Source organism: Cottoperca gobio, chromosome 6, assembly GCF_900634415.1.
Source record: "Cottoperca gobio chromosome 6, fCotGob3.1, whole genome shotgun sequence".
Classification (NCBI taxonomy): Eukaryota; Metazoa; Chordata; class Actinopteri; order Perciformes; family Bovichtidae; genus Cottoperca; species Cottoperca gobio.
Genome location: NC_041360.1, coordinates 21,785,004 through 21,812,861, shown reverse-complemented (window position 1 = coordinate 21,812,861; position 27,858 = coordinate 21,785,004). Strand labels below are relative to the sequence as shown.

Here is a 27,858-nt window from a genome sequence, read left to right as displayed (position 1 = left end):
CAGCATCGGCAAGGCTCAAAGCTCTCGGACTCCTTTTTTTTTTCCACCCTCCGAGTTCAATCTCTTTCCATTCAATGGGTCCGCGTGTAGTGCTGCTCTGCTCTCTGTTCGGAGTTCTTCTTGGCCAAGGTAAGTGACCTTTCTAAGACCACTGCTACGTGACGAGAGGATCCAAACCGAGCCAAATACTTGTATTGGTGTATATACTGATGTGGGTGAATACTAGAGTGCAAGATAACTTTTATGAAGGTATTTACAGTAAGAATGAAAGTGGTAATAGGGAAAGAGTGAGACCAAGGGGAAGGTGATGCATTTGTCACAGGACTAGTTGGGGCATGTGATGAAAGCACAGTTCACAAAGCAGGGTGCTTCAAAGTGTTGCAGGTTTGTATAGACATTAAGCAGGGTTAACGTTTCCCATTATGTCATTACATAAAATGTAACAAAACATAATAATTACTGCTTTACAAAGTTTTTCTGTATCTATTGTTTTCCATCCCAACTTACAATGTAGGTAATCATATTATATAAAGTCATTTCTAGCTGCTATAAACCCAGATGCTCTATATTTACATAACTTGCAAAAGTCATAAAAAGTCAACTCTGTGTCTTTAACTCTCCATTTCATTCATGACATTTTGTTTATGCTATGGTCCTAGATAAAAGAAGATGTCACATGACATAATGAGTGTTGAAATGCTGGAGATCACACAGGTTGTAAGGGGTGGGTTCTCCCTGCCCAGCGAGTCAAAGGCTAAGTGCCTTGGTATGCTGTGATGCTATGTCAGGAACGACCGGTGTCTCACCAGGACGCCGTGCTCTGGACACAGGAGTGTGATTTATACATATCCAAATGCTCATGATTGCCTGGTCACACATGGGGCAACTTTCACAGTCAGCACGGACACATTTCTCTACACTGCCTTCTTCGTAGGGGGGGTTGTGTCACGGATTAGTTTGGAGTCAAATTCAGTCAGCTGTCAGCTCGACCAGTTACATAACCAAAAGTCACAAACAGTACCCGTGTGGGAGATAGATATATAGATAAAAAGCTTTTTTATATCACCAACATTGACAGAAAACCTGGGAATAAAAGCCTCAGCCTGTGAAGGAGATGCACACTGCTGTTTGGATGTCTGGCTAAGGCCAACTACTCTGTCTGGGCGGAGCTCCACCAGTGGGCTCATTAAGCCTTGTTTACATGAGGCGTCTAGACGCAGGCAAGCCATGTGCTGCTCTGCCAAGACAGAATGGCCCTCACAACCAGCACCGCCATCCAAGATGGAAATCAGCCCTCTGCAGACAGACAATGCATCACAGAGACAGAGCACCGTGGCCCGACTGCATCTCGGCCGGAGCACGGCTGCGCCTGGTTTGCCTTCTGATAAAACATCACCGCACAGTTTCAAGCCACTGCTGGTCTTTCAATTTAGGTTTGCAAGAGCAGCAGACAGTGTTGGCGTTGGAATGACTCTGTGATGCCTTGTGGGTAAGAGTTTAGTTATCAGCTACTGTGGGGAGAACTGTGTGAGCAGTTACAGTACGATCATTTATAATGTGCGGTAGTATTTGATTTTTTTTGGTCGTTAACACCTTTATATGAGGCATTAATGACATTTATATCCATATGATGATACTTTTGCAAGCTAAATGTTTTTGTTTTAGTCTCATTGGAACATACTGGTGTTACTTTGCAAGCAGATGGAGGTCTTTGACATGGAGCGATAGAGAGAGAGAGAGAGAATTTGTGAGGGCCCACTTGGTAAGCCCATGTGAAAAGCTTTTAAAATGCCATCTCATTTCATCCAGCTGCTACAAGGTTTATTGGCCAGAAGATTCTGGGATATGCCAGACTTCCAGAAGTCAGTAGTGAGTCAGCTAATGTGGCTGTCTAGTAATAAATCCTCTCTCCATATTCACTCCTTTCTGCCAGCTTAATCATCCTTTGTGTTGCAGCAATGGTCCCGATGATTTTAACCCTGTGCGTTCTCTTCCTGTAGCTTACGCTGGAGAAATGACTCGCTTTCTTCAGAAGAAGAACAACCATATGGATCTGAATAAACTCTTAGTCATTGTTATATCTTGCCCTCACTACTGCAAACTAATCTGAGCAATTGAGAGTTTTATTGCAATGCTCACATTGTGTTGTTACACACTTGATCAATGCAGAGAACTGTTTGTGATTATGGCTATTACTGTTTGTGCTTCAGCTTTGATTTACTGGTTATAATAAAATTCCTCCTGACCCTCTGGGAGAAAGCAAATAAAACCGAGGACTGCTATTCCAGACACTTGTCCTCCTCCTCCCAACGTAATTTAACTTATTATCTGAAGTTGACTCTTGCCAGACTGTTCACGGCAGATGCCGTGTCTCAAACAGATGGATTTGTTCAGTACATTTCACAATAATACAGAGCATTCACGCACTCCACCAACAACACCTCGTATACTATTACAATGGGTCGACAAAATACATTTCAGGGTTAGTTTGTTTTCTTGTTTTTTCTCTCTCCGGGGATTTATTGTTAATATCAATTTGGCGCACGCATCCCGGTTTGAGCCGAGGGCAAAAAAAAAGTCCAAGGAGCCGATCTGCCAAAACTATTTCACGTTTGGCAGATCACACAAACCACAGGCGGATGAATGTACTTGATGTGATTGGGACGGCTGATTGTTTACAGAGTTGAGGCATTCCACGCTCTCTAATCCACATGAATAAACAGCCAGATCACCACATAGCTGGTTGTGCTCCAGGTTGTTCTCCTGTGTCTGCAACAACATATCAATCATTCACTGCCTTGGCAAAATTGTCCTACGGTCAATTTAAATTGCCAGACAGATTTTGAATTGAGTTTTTCCATTGTTTACAGAGCGCTGGGCCACTTGCCTTGGAGTACGATGGCGTTTTTGTTTGGGTTAGATTTTCAGAAGTCGTGTCAAAAGAAATAATGTCATGAACCAATGCTTTGGTCCATGCCATTTGATACACTTTGATTCGCCATGAGCAGCTTAAAGGGCACACAACTAGTCTTAAGGCAAGTGTTGTAAGAGGAGCAGATGCAGCAGTGCTCCATATGGGGTCTAATCTCCTGCGGCGGTGATGTCGGTGGGGGTCCCTTCACTGCGGCAAACCAGACAAATGCCAGATATTAAAATGTCCCTGTGAAGGAGCACAGTGACTGGGTATGTGCACACATGTACCGCCTGTTCACACAAACACACCTTGTGTTGTTGTCTATGTTTGTAGGAGCAGAGCAGATCTCCATAGAGGGCTGCTGTAAAGATGGCCAGAACCGAGGCAACGATAACGAAGATTGTGCGTCCCTCCCTCTCATCTCTGAGTCAACCACGTGCAGGTGAGCAGCCGCTACTTTGCTCTCACTGACCACAAATCTATACACCATAAGGTTTCTAGGAGTTCCGAGGAGACTGGCCTGTGGCTCATTCAGATTTACAAGTCATTAACTGCTGCGCCATTTGTCACAATCTTACATTTTCTCTCCGCACCACAGAAGCTCCTTCGGCATTGGCCCCATGGGATCTGGCCTGCACCATGTATAGGATGTCTGTAGGCTCTTACTACGAGATTGCTTTACCTTACTCCCGTAAATGTCCAGCCACATTATTCACTTCACGTGAGAGCAGGAAACACTAATAGTGATGAGATAATAACAGGTCTGCTGGTAACCCTAGAGGGTATGCTGCCACAGGTTCAGCGCTCATAAGCCACGGAGATCTGCGTCTGTGAACACTGATGGCAAACACATTTAACCGTAGCCACCCTAAGTGATCCCAAATTTGTCTAAATTATAGTGTGTGGGGAAGAGAGGAAAGGGCAGAGGTTTGTGGGGGAGCAGGGGGGGGGGTCAGAAGAGTGGCTGTTTCAAAACCCAGGAAATACCTTCGAGGTGAAACGCGACATGGAGTGACGATGGAGAGAGGCAATAACAGGAAATCTGAACGATTGCTTCACACACCAAAAGGAAAAAGTATGAAGAGAAGAGAAAAGGAAAACAGGAGCACGACTGTGCCCTTAAAAGGTTCTGCAGAGGAGGTGTGCGTCTTCATGTGAATTTGAGATCTATAGTAGTATAGTAGTAGTTTATTTGGAAAGAGATTTCTGGTAAGAGTTGATAAAGAGGCTAGTTGGGAATGAGAGAGGAGTTGTGAGGGGGGGGGGGGGGGGGTAACGTTTAATGCTTTCTGTCTCGTAAAACTGCAGCGAGACAGAGACCAGACAGAAACAGCCCCCGCTCTTAACTGATTGCACTTGCTAGACAATACAATGCAATCTGATAAAACTAATATGTTGATAATAATGGTCTCATGTGTGCAGCTGTGCTTGTACCAGATATTGCTTTTGACATTTAAGCAGCCATCACAGCACTATACAGTATGTTATCGATCCCTGTAGAGACATGCATTTTATGATCCTCATCCGAGCTCAGAGGTCAAGGTTGGATAGAGTAGTTGCAGTAACGACGTGTGATTCTGCCCTGGTGATGTCATGTACCCGAAGCAAACTGTACGTGGGCTTCTGGCAACTGTTAGTCGCCCGATTAGATGGCAAGTTGCCTTCATTCTCACAGGACACATCATGCTTATCTAGAGGGAGTGGTTTGTTTTGAGGATGTTATAATAAGATTAATTCCTTCAAAAACCACAATCCCGACCCTGAGGAAGGACATGTGGACGTGGACAAATGTCCATCTTGGGACTGAAATGTTGGTTTTGACTCCTAAGCAACAGAATGGGCTGCTCAACCCAGTTTAAGTCCAGTGATGTCAGTGTTGCGAAACAAAACTAGACAAGTGCACACAGTAACGTGCAGAACTCTCCCCTTCCAACAAAGAAGAGTTCAATCCCACACAGTCGTCCCTTTACGGTCAAGATGGCGGCAAAGATATATAAAATGGGGATATAATTCATCTTGTATCGTGGCTAACTTTAGTACATCATAACATATCGGGTACAGAATTGATCTGCAGATGCTCCGGATCACAATGAGACCAACCTGTTCTATGGATATCAGCTGTTGAGCCACGACACGGGGCAAAGTGTGGAACAGACCACGAGAGGTGGTCCTTCAGCATACAGTCATGATGTGCACAAAGAAACATTGGGCTGATGGACCTAGTAGGATGCAAGATAAGCAGTTGACAGACACACACACACACACACACAACCCCCCCAAAGGTTTATGCATGGCGAAGATAAAAAAAGAAGAAGTCCAGTGCTCTCTCTCTCTCTGGAATCCACACAGGACTTACTCAACCCACTCATCCACACATTTTCAGTGTGACAACCCTGAGATCCCCATCAGGCTCGCCTCAGGCTCATTTTAATGGGCTACACTTTAAGGCAGAGTTGTATTGCACCAAGGAGATTATTTGATAGAGTTGAGAATAAATGCAATACCTGTGTTTCGTGTTTCTTTCTCGCTGACAGGATAGTGCAAGAGCAGTGCTGCGTAACAGTGCTTGAGGATAACATGTGCACCACTGGTATCAACATGGCAAAAGACCAAGGAGCCTGCGATTCTTTATTCTCCAACACCTGCGAGACAAAGACTACAAAGGTGTGTTTGTACCTGTACGTGCACATACATATGTTTATGTTTGTTTGTGTGTGCCTCGCTAGCTGAAGATACTCGAAACAGAGAGAAAAAGGGAAGTGTGCACCAGAAATCTCCCTCTACTCAATCAAAGTACAGTACATCACTCTGCCAGACAGACAGTTTGGAGGCAAATGATTGACGAGAGAAATGGTGTGCATTTATGTGTGTTTCTGTATGTGTGTGTGTGTGTGTGTGTGTGTGTGTGTGTGTGTGTGTGCGCAACATGAGCAGGATGAGGCATGTCACTCCAGGGAGGAATTGAGCTCGTTGCTGTCAGATAGATTATAAATTCAACTCTCTAGACTCTAGAATCTTCTGCAGGCTCAAGTCCAAGCACAGACTTTTTATGTTTTTATTCCTTCGACCCAACCCTTCAATGTGCCCGTCTATTTTCACAACATACTGCATATCAACACATCAGGAAGACAAATGCTTGGCAACATTTACCAAATGCAAGGGGATGCAAGTTGATGCATTTTCTTAAAAGGATGACATAATTGCTAGCTTGTCTTCACTTGATCTACTGTGAAGTGCAGGCTGGGGCTCACACGTAAATGTGCACAGATAAGGTGAATAAGACAAAATATATTTATATGTAGGAGATGGCTTCACCTACTCTAACAGGATAATACGATGGACAAGTAACTACATTACAGTACGGTTTGTGGTTTTACAGTTTTATGTGCGCGACTATTTCCTGATTGGGCAAAGTGACTTTGTGAAGTCTTGTCATAATAGTCCCTGCAAGAAATAGTCCAGCAAACAAGTTCCCTTAAAACCACAAGTGGAAACAAACAAGGTATAACATGTTAATTAGTGAGCTTTATAGATACTAGTATTCCAATTGTGTTACCATTGGAGAGAGCCAGGTTACCTGTTAACCCCCGTTACGAGTCTTTATGCTAAGCTAAGCTAAGCTAACTGGCTTCAGATTGATTGATTGAGGTTGGGTCAACACATGCACGTTTTTATTAACTGAGCTTGTGGTCCCTTGAGGACTGGGAAACAAGCTGTAAACACAACACTGACAGAAACCTACTATCCCCCTTTATGTTGGTTTTGGGAAGCGATGCACAAGTGCCTTGCAGAAGTCTCATTATATGCAAGTCTAAGTGGAAAATGACCCTACTTTTCACTTGATTTATTGTCTCAGTAAACATTAGTCTACGCTCTCAATCAATACAGCATGATGTTCATTTAGTAAATTCTGGTCCCATTTAGAGCATAATAGACCTACCACGTGATTGACAGGTCGCTACAACGCAGTTATCCGCTATGGGTGTTTTCGTCTTACAACTTTAACCCTTTCACAGTGTGTTTTCCGTTCATTAAAGTTAATTGTAGCATTTCAGTCGCCTACAAATGTCTTGTTCAGCGTTCGGTTGCACTTGGCTCCAACCTAATCATGCAAAAAAACAAGATGGCGACGACCATAACGCCAAACTCAAGGCTTCAAAACGGCACAGGGAACTGCGTCCACTTCTTAAACAAACAAAGTAGCAGTTAACGACCGCTGGTATTTACCTAATAGATGTGTGATATTTGAAAGACTTGTGTGTCCAGTCTTGCTATCACCATCGCTACAAAAACACACCACACATGGTTACATTTCACGTACGTACATACCCTCATTGCCCGAACTGAAACTCAAACACGCCCACCCCCCACACTCTGCACCTTTCATCTCCTCCCCGGCTGACATTACTAGGCTGCCATAATGATTGATTGAGCATGCTTCAGCCAGAGGGGATGATGTCATCTCATCACTGTCTGTCTGTCTGTCTGTCTGTCTGTCTGTCTGTCTGTCTGTCTGTCTGTCTGTCTTGCTAACTGACTTACTGCTTTTCATCTGTCTGTTTGAAGCCAGTCAGTTGACATGTCTTATCAATCAGCCTCCTGTTTTGTCCGTCTAGTTGATTGAGTGCTTGGATGTCTGTCTGAATCACATCCTTTAAAAGCCGGTTTAATCCACCTCCAGTATTTTATTTTCATCCCACAATCTCCTTTTTTCAGGCCTGCAGTTCTGGTTTCACTTCCCCTGGTGATACTTATCCATGATAGTGCTTTTCCTCTACTTCTTTTCTTATGTATGCTAAGGTTGCGTTATGCATCAAAAGTTATTGTACTTGTATTCTACTCTCTGTTCTGTAGATGTGTTGCGACTGTTGTCTTCTGGGGAAGGCGACCCAGGAGCAGGGCCTATCCTGTGACCACAACCTGTCGGTGGGCTACCAGTGTGGCCTGGTGTCCCGGGCCTGCTGCCTGCTCCTGGATGGAGCCCCAGACAACCAGACCATACCCACACCAAAAACTGAATGTGGGTGAACAAAATCAATCATGGAGTAGGCAAAATAAATACAATTTTGCAAAGTTTGTTTGCTTCAAAGTAGGCAATTAACACCAGGATAGAAAAACAGAGCACTTTTGTGAAAACCTGTGCCCAAACACATCAAATATCTCAAAATATTAGCATTAGAATGGATACTAATTATGTTTAAGTGTCAAACATTAGCCCACACTGCCCCCTGCTGGATGTATGTGGACATTGGCCTTTAGAAAAAAAATTGTATTGGACATTTCTTTCTCTATTTTCTATATATCTAATAGACTAAACACTTATTCAGTTAATTGCAAAGTAGTTGGCAGTTAAATGAAAATAATTGTTAGTTGCAGCCCTTTATGTTTTTAAAAACATCTTTAGGGCTGCTTCTTAAGAGAGAGAGAGAGACATATAAACATGTTTTTCCTTTTCTCTCATGCAGTACCGAGCAAGGATGAAACCAACAAAAATGAAGATAATTTAGTATTAAGTGATCCGTGCAAAGGTATAGTATGATATGCCAATAAACAATCTTTTCTACACCCAACTGATGTAATCTTGCAAATGCAGTGATCAATTATTAACAGGTTTGTGTTTCTTTTTTAGGGAAATGTGCGCATAACTGTGTGGGCAATGACACTTGTACCTGTTTCAAAGGCTACAAACTCAAACCAGATGGAAAGACCTGTGATGGTAGGTACTGCTCTTCCCCATCTTCAACGTATCAATTATTTAATGCAGAGCGCAACAAAAGTGTTTTTCATATATACAAAAACTGCAATACTGTGTGTCTCTATCGTAAAGATCAGCACAATAACACAACCTTTGCTTTCACACACTCTCAGATATCAACGAGTGTTTGCTTGGCGCCAGCAACTGTCGGGCAGGAGAGCGATGCATCAACACTGAGGGCTCGTTCCGTTGCCAGAGAGAGATCAGCTGTGGGACTGGCTATGAACTCACTGACGACAACAATTGCAAAGGTCGGTCAAGGTTTCCTGTTAGCATCTGCTACTGTGTATCTGCGACACATTCTTCTATAGCAGTGTGTTCAGTGGCAATTTTCCTGTGATTTCTTTATCCAGATATTGATGAGTGCGAGACCGGCATCCATAACTGTGGCCCAGTGTTTGAATGCCAAAACAGCCAGGGGTCATTTCGTTGTGTCCCTAAGGTCAAGTGTGGTGCCGGCTTTATCCAAGATGCCCTCGGCAGCTGCATTGGTAAGCAACGTACTACGACAGCCCTTAAAGCTGCAGTTGGTCACTTTATTAAGAGAATGTTTTGTCATATTTGCTGAAACTGTCACTAGTATCCTGACAGTGTAGTGCACGAGAGAGATAATCTGTGAAAAAATCATGTTCCTCTCTCTCCCCAGTGTTCCTAATGGCATTTAGATCCAAAACAACCAATCAGAGCCGAGGAGTCTGTAACGCAGTGTCAATCACTGCTCGTGAACTCTGATCAAACTGTCAAACTAGGCAGCGCTGATCAAATATGAAAACATATTAGTAATTGTCTTCGGCTCTGTTTGGTTGTTTTCCTTTGTAATCATGCAAATGCCATTAGGAGCATCGGGGGGGAGGCAGAGGAACATGGTTATTTTACTCACGCACTACTGTCAGGATATAGTGATGGATTGCAAAAAGTTATTTATCACAGCTATACTGTACAACAATAAATAAATATTTTAGGTGACTTTAGGCGCGACATACAGGCAGAGTAACACTGGAAACGTAGGTGGATGCACACTAGACAATTTTACAAGTCAGAGTGCAGACGATAAAGATGGTAAATACTGCAGGATTAATCAGGGGAATGGGGAGCAGGTGAGTAGGTGGGTGGAGATGGTCAGGTGAGGCGAATGGCAGGATGGGGTTACTGCAGAGGGAGAGGGAGTGGCTGGATGTATAATGTCAGGGAGAGTTAGTGTGGCAGGTGAACACAGAGCAGGTAAGTTAATGAATGCTTAGGATCTCGCTGAAGTTGTGACAATTATAATGACATTATGGACTTGTCATATGACAATGTCATCTGTGTCTGCGTTTTTAGATATCAACGAATGTGTTAGCGAGACAGGGCCCATGCCAACGCAGCGGGCAGGTCTGTATCAACACAGTTGGCTCCTACGTCTGCCAGAGGAACTCCGTTAACTGCGGTCGAGGATATCACCTCAACGAAGAGGGCACACGCTGTGTTGGTACGGCTCCACATTCATAGATAACAAAGCATGTTAGCTAACCTACCTGAGGTGCATATCATGGCATTCTCTGTTGTTTGCGTCCCCCTCTGCAGATATAGATGAGTGTAAGGGCCCTGATGGGGTCTGTGCAGGTCATGGTTGTATCAACCTGGTAGGCTCCTACCGCTGCGAGTGTGAGGCTGGCTACATCTTCAACAGCGTCAGTCGGGTCTGTGAGGGTAAGCAGCTGGTCCATCTCGCTTCACGTTCTTCCATAAATCCAAGTGTATCCTCTACATTACTACGTGAATAAATAAAACGTCTAGTGTTGGTCAAAATGTGTAGAGAATAATTCTTACTGTGGCAAATGTATGTTTTAGATATTAATGAATGCAGGCACTACCCTGGCCGCCTGTGTGCTCATAAGTGTGAGAACGTTCTGGGATCCTACATGTGCACCTGCACCACCGGCTTCAAACTGGCCGTCGATGGCAGGAATTGTGACGGTAAGTTAAATATCAAAAAGCTTTTTATACCGTATGTGTTGTGTACCCTTGTAGGCCCAGAGGTCTTCAATTTATGGTTGATTAGAGCATTTATTTTATTATATATTATATTTATAATATTATAGGATGTAATACAGATAAAATAGAACATCATAGAATTATATATGAAAGTTTTGACAGCATTTGGCGTGCACATTTAGGAGACAAATCTCCTTACACAGTATGGAGACCCATTCCACTGGACCCTGGAGCAAGAGGTATTTGTGAATATGATATAAAAGATAAATAGGCCTATATAATATAATATAATATTTATAATAATGAATATAAATGCTATTTAGCTATATATGTAATATAAGCAGATGTTACGCAGAACCTTGACTCCAGAATACAGACTCTGAGTTCATGATGGTCTGTAATCATCTTTTCTCTGCTTAGATTTGAACGAGTGTGAAACCAACCCTTGCAGTCAAGAGTGCGCCAACGTGTATGGATCCTACCAGTGTTACTGTCGCCGTGGCTACCAGCTCAGTGACATAGATGGCATGACCTGCGAAGGTAAAGATGAGGAATACTTGAATATTTGAAGAAATGCTTCACTTTTTCTTCTCTGTGTTCCCAAGATCAAGGTCATTGAGTAAGTTCTGCTTGCTGTGGTACTTTTTGAGCTGGAAGCTACTATGTGTTAGTTTAAAGAGTCATCTTATGTGTAAGCATGCAATACAGAGAACTGCATTAGATATTAAAACGTAAATCATAAGCAGTTGTACTCTCTGGTTTGACTTGTTTGTCTTTGTCTCTGTGAAACCTTTAGATATAGATGAGTGTGCCCTGCCCACTGGAGGTCACATTTGCTCCTATCGCTGTCACAACACCCCCGGCAGCTTCTTCTGTTCCTGTCCTCTCAGCGGCTACACCTTGTCACCCAATGGGCGCAGCTGCCAGGGTAAGCTATCCTTCGCGTGCAGGCGTATGTCAATTTTGATACAAGTCATTTTTGTAAAAAAAAAAAAAACACAATCCTTCTACACTTTGTCTTTTTGCTCCAAGATGTCGATGAATGCGTGACGGAAACACACACATGCTCAGAGAACCAGAGCTGCTTCAATGTACAGGGAGGATTCAGATGTCTGTCCTTCGACTGTCCAAACAACTACCGGCGCGTTGGAGAGACGTGAGTGTTTTTGGATTGATGTGCACATTGTTGCTTAACGGGACACATTTGTTAACAGACACTTTGAATGTGTCCTCTGTGCTCGGGGCAATATGTTAATTAAAATACTTACATTAATAAGACAAAATCAGAAGAAAACCTCACACACACATTAACACTCACAGAGCAATGTCCATGTTCCTCACACCCAAGTCAGATTGGTCATCCTCCCAAGAGCTCCGAGTACAACAGTTAGGCCTTTTAAACCGACCCCTAATCATATGTTATGCAAGGTTCTGCATGTCCAGTATGCTCAATGCTGGAATGACTTTAGCATGTTTTGTTGTTTTAGAATGATGAAATGCATATGGATATTTTTTTCTTCATTGGCTCAGTTACGGTAGAGGCTGTGTATGAACTATGCAGGCACCAGCAACAATACTTATTGCATGATCTCACAGATGGCACCATGACTGGCCTGTAAAGTATTATGCTGCAGAGACTGATGTTCCTTGCACTGCATGCATGCCATGCACGGCAAACTAAATTTATACCTGGTCTCTCTCTCCTTCTCTCTGTGCCTGTTTTGTTCCATCTCGTCCTGCCCCTGCCCCCCCAACCCTTCTCTCTTTGCAGTCGATGTGAACGCTTGCTTTGCAATGAGGCTGACGGCTGCCTGACCATGCCCATGAGAATAACCTACTACCACCTCACCTTCCCCATCAATATCCCCGTCTTCACCAACATCTTCCGCATGGGCCCCTCGCACACCGTGGTCGGCGATGACATCCAGATTGTTATCACCGCTGGCAATGAGGCGGGTTTCTTCAAGACGGAGCGGGTGCCCACCGGCGGCGTGATGTCGGTGGCAAAGGTCATCAGCAAGCCACAGGACTTCGAGCTGTCTCTGGAGCTAAGGCTGCGTCGCTACGGCACGCTAAGCATATACATGGCTAAAGTGCTGGTGTTTGTCACCCAGGATGAGCCCAGAGTACCTTACAATCCCCTACTAGAATAAACACAAAACATCCGTAAGGTTACACAAGTTAATACACTCTTAAAAAAAAAGGATGTGTCATTTTCAGTGCATCGTCTTGTACAGAAAACAGGAAGAAACCCAACACATGAGATGACCATGCAGTATTTTGATAGCAAAGCAGGATGATGCAATAGACTACGGTATGTAACATACTGCATAGATATATCCAGGTACATGTAAATTATAAATCCCAAGTAATTAACATTATAGGTGTGGGCCCCCTAATGATGCCTGTGCCCCTTCCTACAGTAGTTGTGCGTTATCCTGTCTTCTATAAATATAAAAATGCATTTACAATGTGAAAAAAAGGCAATTTCACTCCATATTGAAATCTTAAGGGAAACGTTTCATATTTTTGGGGGACTAGATAAGAAGATTGATACCATTCTAACATGTGTACGTTAACTATGAAGCAACAGCCAGCAGTTTGCTTACTTAGCTTAGCAGATTGGAAACCGGAGGCAGCTAGCTAACGCTCTAACGCTCAGAAAGAAAGTGAGTGTGATTCAAGTGTATTTGCTTAAATGTCAAACTATTCTTTTTACACAAATTTTCCATGCATCAGATTTCTACAAACCACAGAGACTCCGGGGTTTTCAGGGGCCAATTAATCCCTAAAATATATGTTCATCACTAAGCACGGGGTAAAGATGACACATCATTTTTTAAGAGTGGATATGTAAAAGCGATACCACACAAATCAGAAGAAAGAAGCACATTTTTTCTTAGTACTGTAGCATTTTCATAATCAACTTTCTAACACTAGAATTAAGGATCTTTATTCAGCAGTATGAATTAGGGTCCAATTGAATGTATCTTCTCGGAGGTAAGGCGTTGTGATAGCCGCTAGGTGGCGTTCTAGGTCAGGGTAAATCATAAAATGGTAACGACCCACGTCTGCCTACAACTAAGTGTAATTTGATGATGGTTGCATGATAAAGTCTGACGTTTTGCAGAATCTTATGGTTTATGTGTTGGATGAACAGTTTTCTATTAAAATTGAAATAGAAATAACACATGTTCAAGTCAAATCCAGTTCTTGATAATGGTGCATTGTGGGGTTTAATCAAATACAGCAAAGGGAGTAGCTGGAATGTGGGGGCAAATCACAGATGGAGGCATGAAGACTTCCTCACATAGTTTCATGTTACTATTATTCCAGCAGCTTCAGTGAAGAGGAAATCCATTTGATACTTGCCTCTAGAAATGCATATTTTTTAAAGTTAAAGATACAAGACTACAAACGTCTATAGACACGATATTTTAATACACAAACTACATTAGAAAACAACATATATTATCATAACTTATTTATGTCTCCTGATGATTTTAAAGTTGTCCTGCATCAGTAGCAACAGAAGCTAACCAGGCCTGTAATTTAAATCGAACAAGAAAGGCACACAAGTCAAATTTCCCGTCTATAAGTCAAACCCTTCAGTTATGTAGGCTACTATGAGTGCATATATGTCAAATGTCACTATTTATAAAGTCCATAAAGTAATTCCACACGTCAGAAATGAGCCTTTTAATGTATTGTTACTCCCACTTCCGAAACATCAGTTACCTTGCACCGCAAATACGTCTTTCTCTGGCAGTTATTTTCATGCACATCTCTTTAGCTCCCATTACATTTTAAGCTTAATGTGAAATGCACAGATTTCCACTCCATACTGCGGCTGTAAACCCCAAAGCAGACAGATAATCCAAATGAAGGCTGAGTAAGTGACACACGATGGGATGCAGTGGCAATGGAGAGGGAAATGTGCACCAGCAGGAGAAAGTATAAATAGTTTGACATGCTATGAGGCTGCTGCCCGACGACTGTGGCTTATAATAACTGTAAATTCAGATGTCCCAGGTTCCTCCTGTCCTGAGCTGTCAGGCCCGTAAGGATGCACTTGGTCCCTAGTGGGGATATCCTTAAAATAAGAACATAGTGGTGCACATAAGGTTTTTTCCTCCCCTTTGACATTGAGTTATGGGGCTCTGGGCTCTGGCCGGTGGTCTGAACAATTTGTGGTACAGCAACATCACCGCGCACAGAATGAATGATGCCCTGCAGTGTTTGTGTTGGGGCGTTATCAATGTGCCGACTATAAATAATAATTACCAAAAAAATAAAAGGCCCTACGCTTGACCAGAGGACTTTCATCCAAAACGTCTGTTTTTCTTTCTGGTCTGAAAGTATTGGGGTTTTTCTCCTGGGCTTGGCCATTTGAGGCATGGGGGAGATGAAGAACATTTGTTCATTCACGAGCACACACACACACACACACATAAGCATGTTTGCGTGTATAAAGACACAAATGCACAAATCAAAGTAAACATGCATTAGGGTATTTTTGGTGCAGACATGCATTAACACACTTGTTGCCCCTGCTTTGAAGTGTCCATCTGTGTGTACGGGGGCATTTCACCTTCGGTCATTATCTTCTCGTAAATTTATTCTCTACCCCAACAGAGCTTTCACCTCATCCTCTAGAGCCCCACTCGGGTGTTTCTGCAGCTCAGGCCGTGGTATTATAAACTAAGAGAACATTTTGTGGGTTTGGCGTGGGCCAAAGCAAAACTTGGACCCACCCGCTAATTGCTAATTACAAGCCCCTACCCAGTGGTGGCTTGACTTTTTGTCAGGGGCTTCTCTCCTCGCTCTCCATGGAAGGAGCCCTGCAACCCAAGCCAGGCCTGGGCTTTGAGCTGCAGCCTATAGGTCCCCTGAGGAGAGCCAGAGATCCACGGCCCATGACTCACAATGTGGCTATATGGCTGCCATGCACATTAACTGGACTTATACATGGCAACTTGGCTATTTTCATAACCCAATATAACCGTGTACTGACTTGTCTCCTTTGTGAAAACCAAGCTTAAATTTAACATCTTGGATGCCGAAGTCAAGGCTTCTATTTCGTTTCAATAGCTCTCTCATGATCACAAGTCTCCCATCGTTTGATTTATGAGGTTGTTAGTGCCTTAGAACCCTCTCTCAAAGTCTTATGTAACAGACAGGTAGTGAATAGCGATACTTTAGGTAGCGTTAGCCTTAGGAGCCGGCAGAGGCCCGCCATTCCCTCCGACCTGTCACTGATTAGTCTGTGGAATAAACAAAGCCCTAAATAATAGGATGAGCGCTGCCCTGGGGAGAGGCTGGGGAGTTGTCTAGTCATGTTGCTCATAATTTAGGAGTCTTTTAGAACACTCCCTTGCCCCATAAATCCTCCTCAAGAGATTATCTGATGTGAAGCCGCGGATGCTCAGCAAATCCAAATATTTTCCTGAGCAGGTTGTGGATCATTCTCTGTGAGTGTAGTAATTCATTTCCCACACAGCTTGAAAACATGCATCAGAAAAGCATCAATGGCAGCGCTCGTCTCCACAAGCTACAAAGGTTGGCTTCAACATGAGCTATGGCCATTGTTGGTTTATTATTCTTCCAAACCACACAGAATATGATTGTTTTTGATGTTGACTGCTATATCCAATTTCCCTGCTGTCTTGTTCTGATATTGTTTGTGTAGTGGCCATTAGAGTTTTCCCCACTGAGTTCTTGATTACGCAGTGGGCTGCTCCCAAGGATGACCTGTTATTTTGAGCTTTAGAAATCAAAGGCGGTTGACTCTGAAGTCTTTATATAGACATTACCTAAAGGTCAGAGGCCATGTGTGTGTGTTTGTGTTTTTTTTTGTCGCTGTGTATGTTTGTTCTCTCCTTTAGAGTGGCGAGGCTTGAGCGCTCTGATACCCTCCGCTGTATAAAGTCCTGTCAACCCAATGACGTCGCCTGTGTTCTGGACCCCATGCACTCAGTGTCCCACACCTTCATCTCATTGCCCACCTTCAGAGAGTTCACAAAGCCAGAGGGTAGGTACAAGTCATTTTTTTTGAGTGGAAACGTGTAAAAAGGGTCAAAATACATCATAATGTTTCATTAACACAACGTTCCGTTAGATGAGATGATCGGTAACACTCTCATATGTGTAGGGTAATTCTGAAGCTTTAGCTAGCAGCCAGTTAGCTTATCTTAGCATTAAGACTGAACACAGGGGGAAACAGCTAGCCTGGATCTGCCCCAAAGTAATGAAACCCACCTACAGGACCAGCACTAAACATGTTACAGAAGTTAATAAAAAAACTAAGTGTAAAAACAACAATTTCCGTGTTTGAAAATTGAAAATAGGCACTTTTGAACAAGCTAGCTATTTCTCCCCGTTTTCAAGCTAAACTCACCAGCTGATGGCTGTAGGTTCATATTTACTGTACGCACTACAGAAATAAGAGTGGTATCGATCTTCTTAACTATCAGAAAGAGAGAAAAATATGTGGATTTCCCAAAATGTCGAACTGTTGCCTTAACACAATGTTTACTATATATCACTGATCATCTAAGCTCCCCTAAAATGTCTTCTGCATATCCCTCCACTCTACATGTTCACTAACCTACAAAGCCCAATGTTTGTGGCTTCATTTTGTGACAGAATGTCCTGTTAAAATCTTTGGAAACAATGGATTTGAAGACAGCATGATAACTTGTGTTTTATTTTTAGTGTCAATGTAGTCCTCCGCCTTTTCTCTCTCTTTAGCTCTACTTTATCTCCCGTAATCGCTGAGCTCCCATCAAATGAATTCCCCTGCAGTTGTCAGAATCCATATGACTACCTCTGACCTCCAAATTAGTTATTCCATGATGTTCTCCATGCAGTCCAGGCTTGGCTAGCCCACACCAGAGAGTAAGTGCCATGCTGGTTGGATATGAGTAACCACGGTAATCACTCGCAGACAGTGACAGCTGACAAGCATCTATTGGCTGGCATACAGTGCATGTTTCAGACACACTCATGCTCAACGTCACGGGGAGTTAAGCTCTTGTCATTTCTCATAAGCTCTGAGTTGGGGTGTAAAGGACTCGAGGCCATTCAGCTGAACAACAGCATTGCAAAGCCTCAACCTTCCTATGACCCTCTGAGTGTACAATAAACACAGACCTTTCCATCTCCCATTTTATTGTCTTTCTCTCTCGGAAAGAAAAAAAAGAGAAAAGCAAGAGTTGGCACTGGCTTGGCGGCGCAATCCCAGTGTGATTATGAGGGTTTAGGCTCCAAAAGCTTTTTGTGTCTAATTGTTATCTTCCAACAGAGATTGTTTTCCTGAGAACCACAGTGCCGGCTTACGGGTCCTATCACTTAGGCAGTTACGACGTCAAGTTTGACATCCTGGAGGGCAATGTGGAGAACGCCTTCGACATCATCAAGCGGGTAGAGAATGGAATGTATGTGGGTGAGTACAGGGATTTCACTTTGCTTTGTGTGTTGTGAAGTCTGGATGAACAAAACCAGTGCAAACATTTGAGGATTGCAGCTTTTCCATGCAGTCTGTCGCACCAAAGAGCCTCCTTGACTGGAAATTGCATTTTCTTTTTGACAAAGGGGGCGGTTTTACGTATTATATTGAAATGTATGAAATATGTGTATTATTATTTTTTTCTTTTTTACAATTCAAAGTCACATGTGCACATTGAGAAGGTACAAAAAGATAGAAAAATCTCCCATAAGGAATGTCTAGACAGCCTGACATAAGTACATCTGACACAGCCCGTTATGGTCTTTGCAGTGTTGTGGCATCATGTAGCTGTCAACATCTTCATGGGGGCTCTTGATGTCTGTGTCTTTGGAGAGCTGTCCCCTGAGTGGCTCTTGGAGACAGACGAAGCCCTGTTCCTGTCTCACCAAATATTTGGCATCAATTTCCACAGTCTTGTGGTTCAACAAAGTACCATTTAATTCACTTATCTATGGCTATGCTTATCCAACGCAGATCATTACTTTCCACAATAAATTATGCTGGTCTCAATGTCCAGGCATGGAGTGCATAAATCTAGATATGTGTGTTCACATGCACTTATGCACGAATGATTGCAGCTGACAAGCAATTCATTATAACTACCTGTTCAGCGACCGCCAGCATGCAAAAAGAGCCCTGCACTAGTTCAAGTACGAGCGGCAGATACCATCTCCAGTGGTGTGTAACAACAACACATGTTTGGGGAGAAGCCATTCCCATCTTTAAGTCTGGTGGTGACCCAGGGCTGCTGCACGCCTGTGGGAGAGCTGAACTGAGCCTTGGCCTTGAGAGGATGAGGGTGTTGTGGGCCCAATGATGACACATTGTTGGGCTCGTCTAGGTGTTTTGGTTTTGGTTCTGTGCTGAGATGCAGGCAGGGTGGTGGCGGAAGGACAGCGTCTTCTTCTTCTCTCGCTGATGGATGAAGGGATGGCCCGTCAGTATGCACATCTGTCTTTACAGAATGAAAGGCAGAGAGGGAGGAGGGGAGTGTGTGACTGTCACTGGTTCAGGCTGGATTGTGGGCCGCACGCAAGTGCTCCTCTCTTTTACACTTGTGCAGAAACAGATGTGTGCTTATCAAACGTACCCAGATTCACACACAAACACACACACGCACGCACACATGCATGCACAAACGCATGTACGCACACACACACATACACACACACAGACATGAGAGAAAATGTTTATAACCAGCAATAATTCACATAATTCACTGTTGAAGCAGTTATAATTATATTGCACTGTCTTATAATGGTATGTTTTTGTTGGCATGTGCAATGGTGTAATTCTGAATGCTTGTTTTGTAATAAATCGATGTCTGTGTGCGTGTGTGTAAAGAGGATTTAGGAGAAATTCCCTGTTTATACTGGTGCTCATTTGCAAGGGCAAGTATGTGTGTGTGTGTGTGTGTGTGTGTGTGTGTGTGTGTGTGTGTGTGTGTGTGTGTGTGTGTGTGTGTGAGCAAGGGAGGGAGGGAGAATAAAATTGCAGAGAGAGAAAGACAAAGTGAGAGACTGTGATTCAATGAAAACGGACAGAGAGAGAGAGAGAGAGAGAGAGAGAGAGAGAGAAAATATGTGCAGAAGTAATCCTGTGCGCTTTGCTTCATGTGGTTAAATGTATTGTTCCATTTCCCCACGCTAGGCCTCAGTGTCTCGCCGAGCATTAGAGCACTTAAACTGACTACCACATGAAAGGCCTGTTTGTGAGGAGCCACTTCTCTCCCAAACCCATTGGATGCTTATTGGATGCAGCTCTTGCATGTTAGCACCAGTTGCCCATCACATATCCAAATTGAGGCCCTGTGCACTGAAGCCTTTGGCCACTGAGCGCTCGCTGTGAAGTGTGGCGTCCACAGTGCGATGAAGGCCCTCTTGGTTTTTATTTAGTGGGTTGTGCTGCTGGTGCTTTGGCCCACAGATGATGCTGTTGCGTAACCATTGTATGAAGCTCGCTGACGTGTCACTTAAGGAAGCTTAGTTTCCAGTATCTCCAGTGTCTCCAACAGTGGTATTACAGCTTGGTGGGATGTGAAGAGTAGCAGACATTGAGGCTCCACTAATGAACAAGTGCGTGAACTTAAACTAACTTTGGCCATTATTTTTGGCCACTTCTTGTGTTTTTGAAAGGGACAAGAGAGGCAATTAGGAATCCTCAGAATCCGTTGCTTATTTGAAAAAGTGATTCTTGAAAGGTTTGATTGGCCGACGCTCTTTTCCGTTATGTATACTTACTTACACACACACACACACACACACACACACACACACACACACACACACACACACACACACACACACACACACACCACTGCACCACTCTTTCCTAGTTCCTGGTCATCCATCACTGGCTTTCCCAGCATTGTCACTTCTGGAAGACAACCCTGACAGCCTTACGCATCTGTGCAAACACAACAAGCCCTCAGCACTTGGAAAACATGATCAGAACCAATCTAACACTTACAGATTCCCATGACGACTACAGTAGCACAGCGGCGACCGCACAAAGCCCCTGCAGGTATGTGGACACACAGCAGAAGGGATACGTGTCAGCCTCACGACAAAGACAACATTTGTGACACATCATACACATATTTGGAAACACAAACACTGCAGGAATGCATTACTCAAGCTAACGCTGTCATCGACTTTTGATTAGGGACAGGTTGTTTGAATAGGGTTGATAATGGGATGATTGATTTTGGCAGTCAGCAGGTGGACGGTCCTCCCTTTGAAAACACAGGCTCCGTGGTCTCTGCTGGAAGCATGGGCTGAGTCTGAGTCTCTCTGATAAAATGCTGCTGCTTCCCTTGTTTTATTATCTCTCAGTGACATACAGTACATCATTGTGGGGATCAATATTGTCTTTGAACTCTCCCATTGAGGGTAGCATAGGCTAGTGTTGCTTCCCCCCCTCGTGTATCGAGGTGGGCTTGCTGATGTATGAATTCTTTCAGCTTTGCTTTAGTACTTGAAGTTATGTTTATATATATATTATGTGGGGAAACGATGTGACAACACACCAATACCATTTCATCCTGTTCACCATGTAAAGTATAAAGTAACTATACGTCTAGATGATATTTATGGAATATTGCGAGTTTAACTTGACTCAACCAGCTGGCTGACCATTGTCACTGTGTGTAAATCAAATGTACGATACAATCAGTAGCCAACTGTGGAACCAAAGAGTCGGCTCATGTTTAGTCATCCCTTGAATGTGTCCAAATGACTCCTCTTCATGAGTAATAATTTGTCATGGAAGGATTTTACTGTACCATTAATCACTGCTGTCTAATTTCTTTTTAGGAAAAACTGATTTATGTTTATCGTACTGGACAGCGACAGATAATATAGTACCCTCTCTTCATGAATCATAGCTGTCTTCTAGAGAAACTTTAAAGTCTGAGACGCTGTAGCTAAATTCCATTCATTTTTGAAACGCAGGTGAATATATGCCTTTCATGGTTTATATCCTGTGCAGAGGATAAATACCTTTTGCATTGCCATTGACACGGGGCTGGCAGCCAGTGAGGCAGACAGTAAGATGAATGGAAGAGGAAGTGGACAGTTTGTCTCTATGCAGGTAGTCATGGTCGTCAGTGCGGCCGTCCACAGTGGCTGGTGGAATGTGAGCCGACCGTGTGAGGCAGGACTACTTCAGAGCCAGTGGAGCTTGTGGCTCTGGCTTGTGGCCGTGCTGGTGAGGAGTCGAGGGCAGCAGTGGAGATAAGCAGACAACTTGCTCCGCTTGTATGAATCATGACATGGCAGCAGCGAGCCCACTAGAGCGCGCCAAGCCCATAAGGAACCCTTGTCTGCCCCATGAGAGATTAGTACAGCTAATCAAAACAGGGTCCTCTAGACCCAACAACCCCACAGTCAAACTACTCCCCCCCCCCCCCCCCCCCCCCCCGTGGTCCTCCACCACCGATGCGCTGATGAAGAGTTAGCGATGCAGATATGTCATGCTAAAAAAAGATATAGGTATGCAAACACATAGTACATATAACTTGCAATAAAACTGTCTTAATAATTCATACACTTATCTCGCTCGGGTTGGTGATCTATTGAATCTATACTCGTCATTACTCTTTGCTGTCTGGCACTGTGATTTCAAGAACATGCAACGTTGTTTAGGTAATAGCTTTTTTTATCCATGTTCATATAGTAGCATGCCAAAAGAGATAGCAAAGTACCGAAACAGCTTATCAAGATTCTGTATACTTTCTTCCGTTTATAATGTAGATGGAGAATATACAGTAATACAACATCCTGAAATCAGAAGCAGATTTTCATAACCTTTCCTTTTTAGTCTACATTGTCAAGTCTATATTTCGCTCCTTAGTTATGGGTCTGAGCTACAAAAGGTCACTTGTAATATGGTGCAAAGGTTGTGGTAAAGATAATGGTGCATGTTATGTCATCTCAGCTGCTCTGGCCCACAACTGCTAAAACAGAAAGTCCAAGAAAAGAACCAACCAATTCCCTACGGCTACTTTTCAATGATGTCACTACCCGGTTTGCGACACTGTCCAACAATGACCCATGGGCCATTTGAGAGATCTGCAAGTATGACTCGTTGTTAATTGACCTTAAAATATCAAGCCACATAGGCTGGCCTTTCAGAGCAAGGCTTCCACCCCCTCTTTGGAGTGGTCGGAGTTGTGTTTGGACAGCCTGACCTGACGGGCCATCCTTGTACCAGTGACCAGGCCGTAAACACAAGATCCAGTGCCTGTGCACTCAGTCTTCGTCCAGTGGGTTATGTCGACAAATTGAAAGGATTATATCGACGCTGACGGGTCATCAAGACTGAAATCGGTTGCTTTGCGAGTAGGGTAACAAGAGAGCTAGTCAGCAATTAATTTTGCATGTCTTCCAGCATTCATGGGTTCTTGGAGAAAATGTTTCAGCAGTCAGTAAAAAAAAGAAAAGAATCATTGAATAAGGAACAACTGTTTGCTGCGTTTATGTTTATGCCGACAGTGTACCTCAGCGATATGGTCAGATACAAAACACATCACAGTTATAGCCATAATGATGATGAATAATGCCCTCCAGTACCCTCTTTGCATACTGGAACACCACCTGGATACTCTCCAATGGTTTCACTGCAGTGAGCATGCATAGCACCACAACCAGTGTGTCATTATACAATACTGTGGTGAGGCCAATGCATATTTTTCATTTGTCTCTGGTGTTAAACCAGCTCATTTTGGATTTTGTCATATACTTCCTCGCTGAGCTGTAGAAACCAGAAAACCCAGAAATTGTACTGTTTACATGTAACCCTTCAATAGTGCAGCGCTCGTGGCCATGAAGGATGACAAATGCCTCCTGGCATTGGCTTCACTTTGTTTTGTGGCAGTGTCTCTGCTACTAGCGTGCATTTATTCAAGGCTATTTTCTACTTAAGGGGCTACTTTATGGTGTGGCGGAATGTTTTGGAGAGCGGACAGATTGTACAGCTGTTTGTTTGATGGTGGCTTTTTAAGCCAGCACAGTCACCTTTGCACCCTGTGGCAGATACCTCAGTGAGATGGAAAGATACCACAAACCTTTCCAGCACTACAACTGGATCTCCTGCTCAGGAACTCCAGGCCTCAGATTACATGACCTTGCAACCCAGTCACAGGGCGACTCGTCAGCTATAGGGTTTTGTAAACCCCCCACCCCCCCTATGTTTATTTATATGAATCTCAGGTGGCCAATCAAAGTCAACCTGTTTTGTGGCTGTTGGCTTTTTGCCTTACAGCCTGGATGAAATGTTAAAGATGAGTATGCGGTTGTGGTTTCACCTCAGGTTCACCGTGAGTTTGTTGAGGTCCAGCTGTTAGCTGATGCTTTCCCTTTATTGCGTTTACCACCGTGCTTTTGAAGGGAAGCTTACGGAATCACAAGAGTCATCACGGTCACATACACTGACTTTAGTATCAGGCTTCTTTCTGCAGAATTTGGTGCACGTTGTAATAACATAATTACCCTTTTCTCGCCCTCAAGGCTGTACATAAGTTAAACAAAGGCACAAGTTGTATAAAACATGTTTCGACCATTTAGGTGTTTCTTACAGTTCCACAGACCACTCCAGTAACTTTGATACACCTTACATGTTAACATACAATCCTTGGTTTGTTAACACTCCCAATACCAAGTCCCAGACTCTAAAATTTGATGTGAGGAAAACTGAACTTTGTTTTGAGTTGGGGATTTAGAGAAGCTATCGGGCACTATAACCGAATTTTGGTTTCTGAGAGCACAGTTATGCCTTCTGCGTATGCTAATTAGACCACAAACAAGGTTACAAAACAAACAAGACATTCCACATATTGCAATATTTAGATGTCCTTAATACATTTTCAGTTTGGACGCGATTCGTGTCTGTGCTTTTTGTTATTTATTCATGTCGTGAGATGGTTGAGCTTCTTTTCATAGAAATGTTTTTAAGGATTTTCAGTGCAGAACCTTCCCGCAGTTGACCCTGATTAAATAGCGATAAGCCCTCGTTAGATAGACACCACACTTACTGCCTTAATGCGGACTAAATCCCAACTGTCTTTGCGGTGGTCCATATTGTGTTCATAATATCTTACTCTTCTTCATTGTAAGCTTTCTCAACTCACCACTGAAGCTGAATGATTTTGTATGATTTAAGTACATAGACAAATCATGAACCTTCTGAACTCACTTTGAGTTTGCATTGGTTAACTCTGAGTTGCGTGCCATCTCGAATAGCTTATGTCTGAAAATGATTTTCAGACTCAAAATTCAATCTCGTTTTCCATGTTAGTTTTTCTCTTAATGTTGCGGCTGTTGTTAGGTTTAAGCAAAGGTTAGCTTTTTCTGATGGCGCTGCCGCTTTGGAAACAATAAAATCTCAGTCCCGCTCCCCTCCGTCTAGTGTCACTACGCAACAGAGTCCCAAAACACCAAAACAAGGGGGCAACCCTGGTCGAAGTGGGCCCCATTCCACACTCCTCCAAGTGCTTATCGACGGAATCTGCTGGAATCTGTTGTGTGCACACAGATCCGACTGGGAGAGGGACGAGAGAGCAAAAAAAAGTGACAGAGTGAGAGAGAGACAGCAGTTCAAGCTGCTATTGCTTGCCCCTTCCAGAGTTGAAGATGGATTCCTGGAGGAATGCCTCCATGGCTATATCGCGTGACTGCGACTGCTCCCCTCCATCAAACACATGGGACTCATTTACCCTTGTGGGCCACAGGGATGGTGCCACAAACACTAGGCCCCCTCAGGAAGGGGAAGAGAGGGGAGGAAGAGAAGGAGGAGAATGAGCGGGTGGGGGGGTTGATCGGCCATCATACGATGCCAGTGTCCCAAAAGACGCAGCGGATGGCGCATAATGGATCATCATCTGCCCTGTGGTGAACAACGACCAAATGGGTTTTACTGCTTTATTACAAGAGCCACAGAAAGGAGCCTCATAATTCAGAGCGATCGAGGCAGTGATCTTTCGTCATTTTGATCCATGCTGAGTTGAACCCGTGAGTCATCATACTCAAAGCTTGAACACTCTACTGAGTCACTAGTGAATAAGAGAGGAAATGAGAAAAACAAAGGGGTTGGTTGAAGGTGTGATAGGAGGACAGTGTGGGGATTGTGCTGCCTGGCTGCACTCTGGCTGTTCAAACAGGCCAGAGCTGAAATGTCACCAGCCCTGTGCAGAGAAAAGGCCCGCTGACAGCCTGTATAAACACTGGCATTTTTCTCCCCGTGTAATCGCATGTTCACTTAAAAAGAGCACCCAATGAATTCCACGGGCATTCAGTAATGCTCTATTGCAGGATATTTATTCTCCCATCTGTTTTACCATGATGCAGGGTGTCTGTTGTCCATGGAGAGGGTGGACGGTGGGAGGGAAGTATACAATTCAGATTGTCATGGACAGTCCTGACCTCAAATCAAATCAAACTTTTCGAAAAGTTATCGATTGATTAAGGGTTAGAAATACTCTCTATGAAAACTGCTGACAATCATGTGTGTGGATTATCCGCAACGTAACATCTTTTCTACGCTTCCAGCTAGCGCAAGAAGCAGTTGGCGGTGGCAGCACTCACACCCCGACAGACACTCAATGAAGGCCAGTCAGACAGAAAACAGTCTTGTATCCGAGTCTATAAGCGCGAGCCGTTACGCAACCAACGTAGACAGCTGCATTAAATAAAATGGAAGTATGTAAATTTGAAATCGCTGTCAGACGTGTGCGTGAGACGGAAGACTGAAGGAAGATTCTGAAATACGGCTGGTTTAAACAGCCTGCGACCGGGACATTGTTTTTTAAAAAGATACATTGCTGGTTGAAAGAGAAATGTAATTTTTCAATGTGCTGAGCACCACAAACAACATTTTATTATCCTCAATTGTCTTGGGGTGGCAGCAGAAATAAAAACCTCAGCACTTAAAACCCAAACTATGTGCTTTGTTAGATACCACTAAGGATAAGTGAGAAAACATGTTTAGGGTGACCCTTTAAATCTCACGCAAATACACAAATCAAAACGATCAAAATCAAATCAAAAGGAACAAGCACAAAGACAATCTTATATGTGCTGCTCTTAATCTACCAATATAATAAAAATTGGACAAATATCAGTGAAACCAATCAAAGTCCATAACTACGCCACAAAGAAGACACAGCAACAGTTTTGTTTAGTTGTGCATGTACTGCAGTCTATTTACAGAGCTTCTTGTCACTGATATTGTTCTTCTTCTATGTCTCATCAGGTGTTGTTCGCCAGGTGAAGTCTCTGATTGGTCCATTGAGCACAGTACTGAAACTTTCCATGCGCAACCTGACAACACAGGGCGACTCCGGCCAGAACATCATCAACGTTCATGTCTTCGTCTCTGAGTTCTGGTTCTGAGAAGTGGACGCCAAATCTTTACCACATGTATTAGGACATCCATTGTCAACACTGTACACATTGGTTCTGTTATATCAATGCCTAGATCAGTGTCAAGGTTTTAATATTATGTTTGATCATTTTTTGACATTTTCTGAGATGAAAGGCCACTAGCTGCTTGTGATGAGAGCACTATACTTTGTTTCGATGACAAGCTCGGCCTGAAGTGCACTCCTGCGTCGCATCTGGCATAACGGAGCTGTAAAAATGGAGAAACTTTATGTTATTAAAAGTCTCTTAAGAAATGAGAAATCCAGAACGTTTTTAAATAGAAAGTGCATGCATTTAGAAAGGTCATTAATAAAGGATACCATGATTACATTTAACAATATTCTTTTCATGACATTATAAGCCTTTGTTTTTGTAACATTCACGTCTCCTTTCTCACTGTATGCATTGGATGAGGTATTTTTTTGTATGGAATAAACACTATTTTAGTTACAGTATTTGTTTATTGTATTTCCCCCCAGTAATATATTTTTTTTAAACTTATGGGTTCAGGAAGATGATAAAGAAAGGAGAACATATCTCCATGTGTATGTTTTACAAGCCAAAAGAACACAAAAGAAGAATGTGAAGAGAGAGCTGCTGCATCTGTGGTGAAGTGGTCATTTTAGCGAGGATTATATTTCTCTAAATATGAAGAAGTTCCAGGTGGAATATCAAAATCAGGACCATATGAAATGATGCAGCCCCATCAGTTCACACGATCTGCTTCCACTAGCGGCAGCAGATCGATATAGAGTAGGTAACGTTAGCTAGCGCTACTCGCTCACCAAGA

At 43.3% G+C, this 27,858-nt stretch overlaps 1 protein-coding gene across 1 annotated transcript; it reads left to right on the top strand.

The window, feature by feature from the left end:
- Positions 1-55: 55 nt before the first annotated feature.
- fbln1 (fibulin 1) lies at positions 56-27,520 on the top strand. The gene is given in 19 exon segments (XM_029433998.1): positions 56-129; positions 3,248-3,356; positions 5,449-5,578; positions 7,769-7,934; positions 8,380-8,442; positions 8,544-8,630; positions 8,783-8,920; positions 9,023-9,160; positions 9,990-10,033; positions 10,035-10,137; positions 10,233-10,358; positions 10,500-10,625; positions 10,826-10,882; positions 11,064-11,183; positions 11,440-11,571; positions 11,676-11,799; positions 16,529-16,674; positions 17,947-18,087; positions 26,899-27,520. Coding segments are annotated over 19 exon segments (2,145 nt in total). The 5' UTR covers positions 56-74; the 3' UTR covers positions 27,039-27,520.
- The last annotated feature ends 338 nt before the right edge of the window (positions 27,521-27,858 follow it).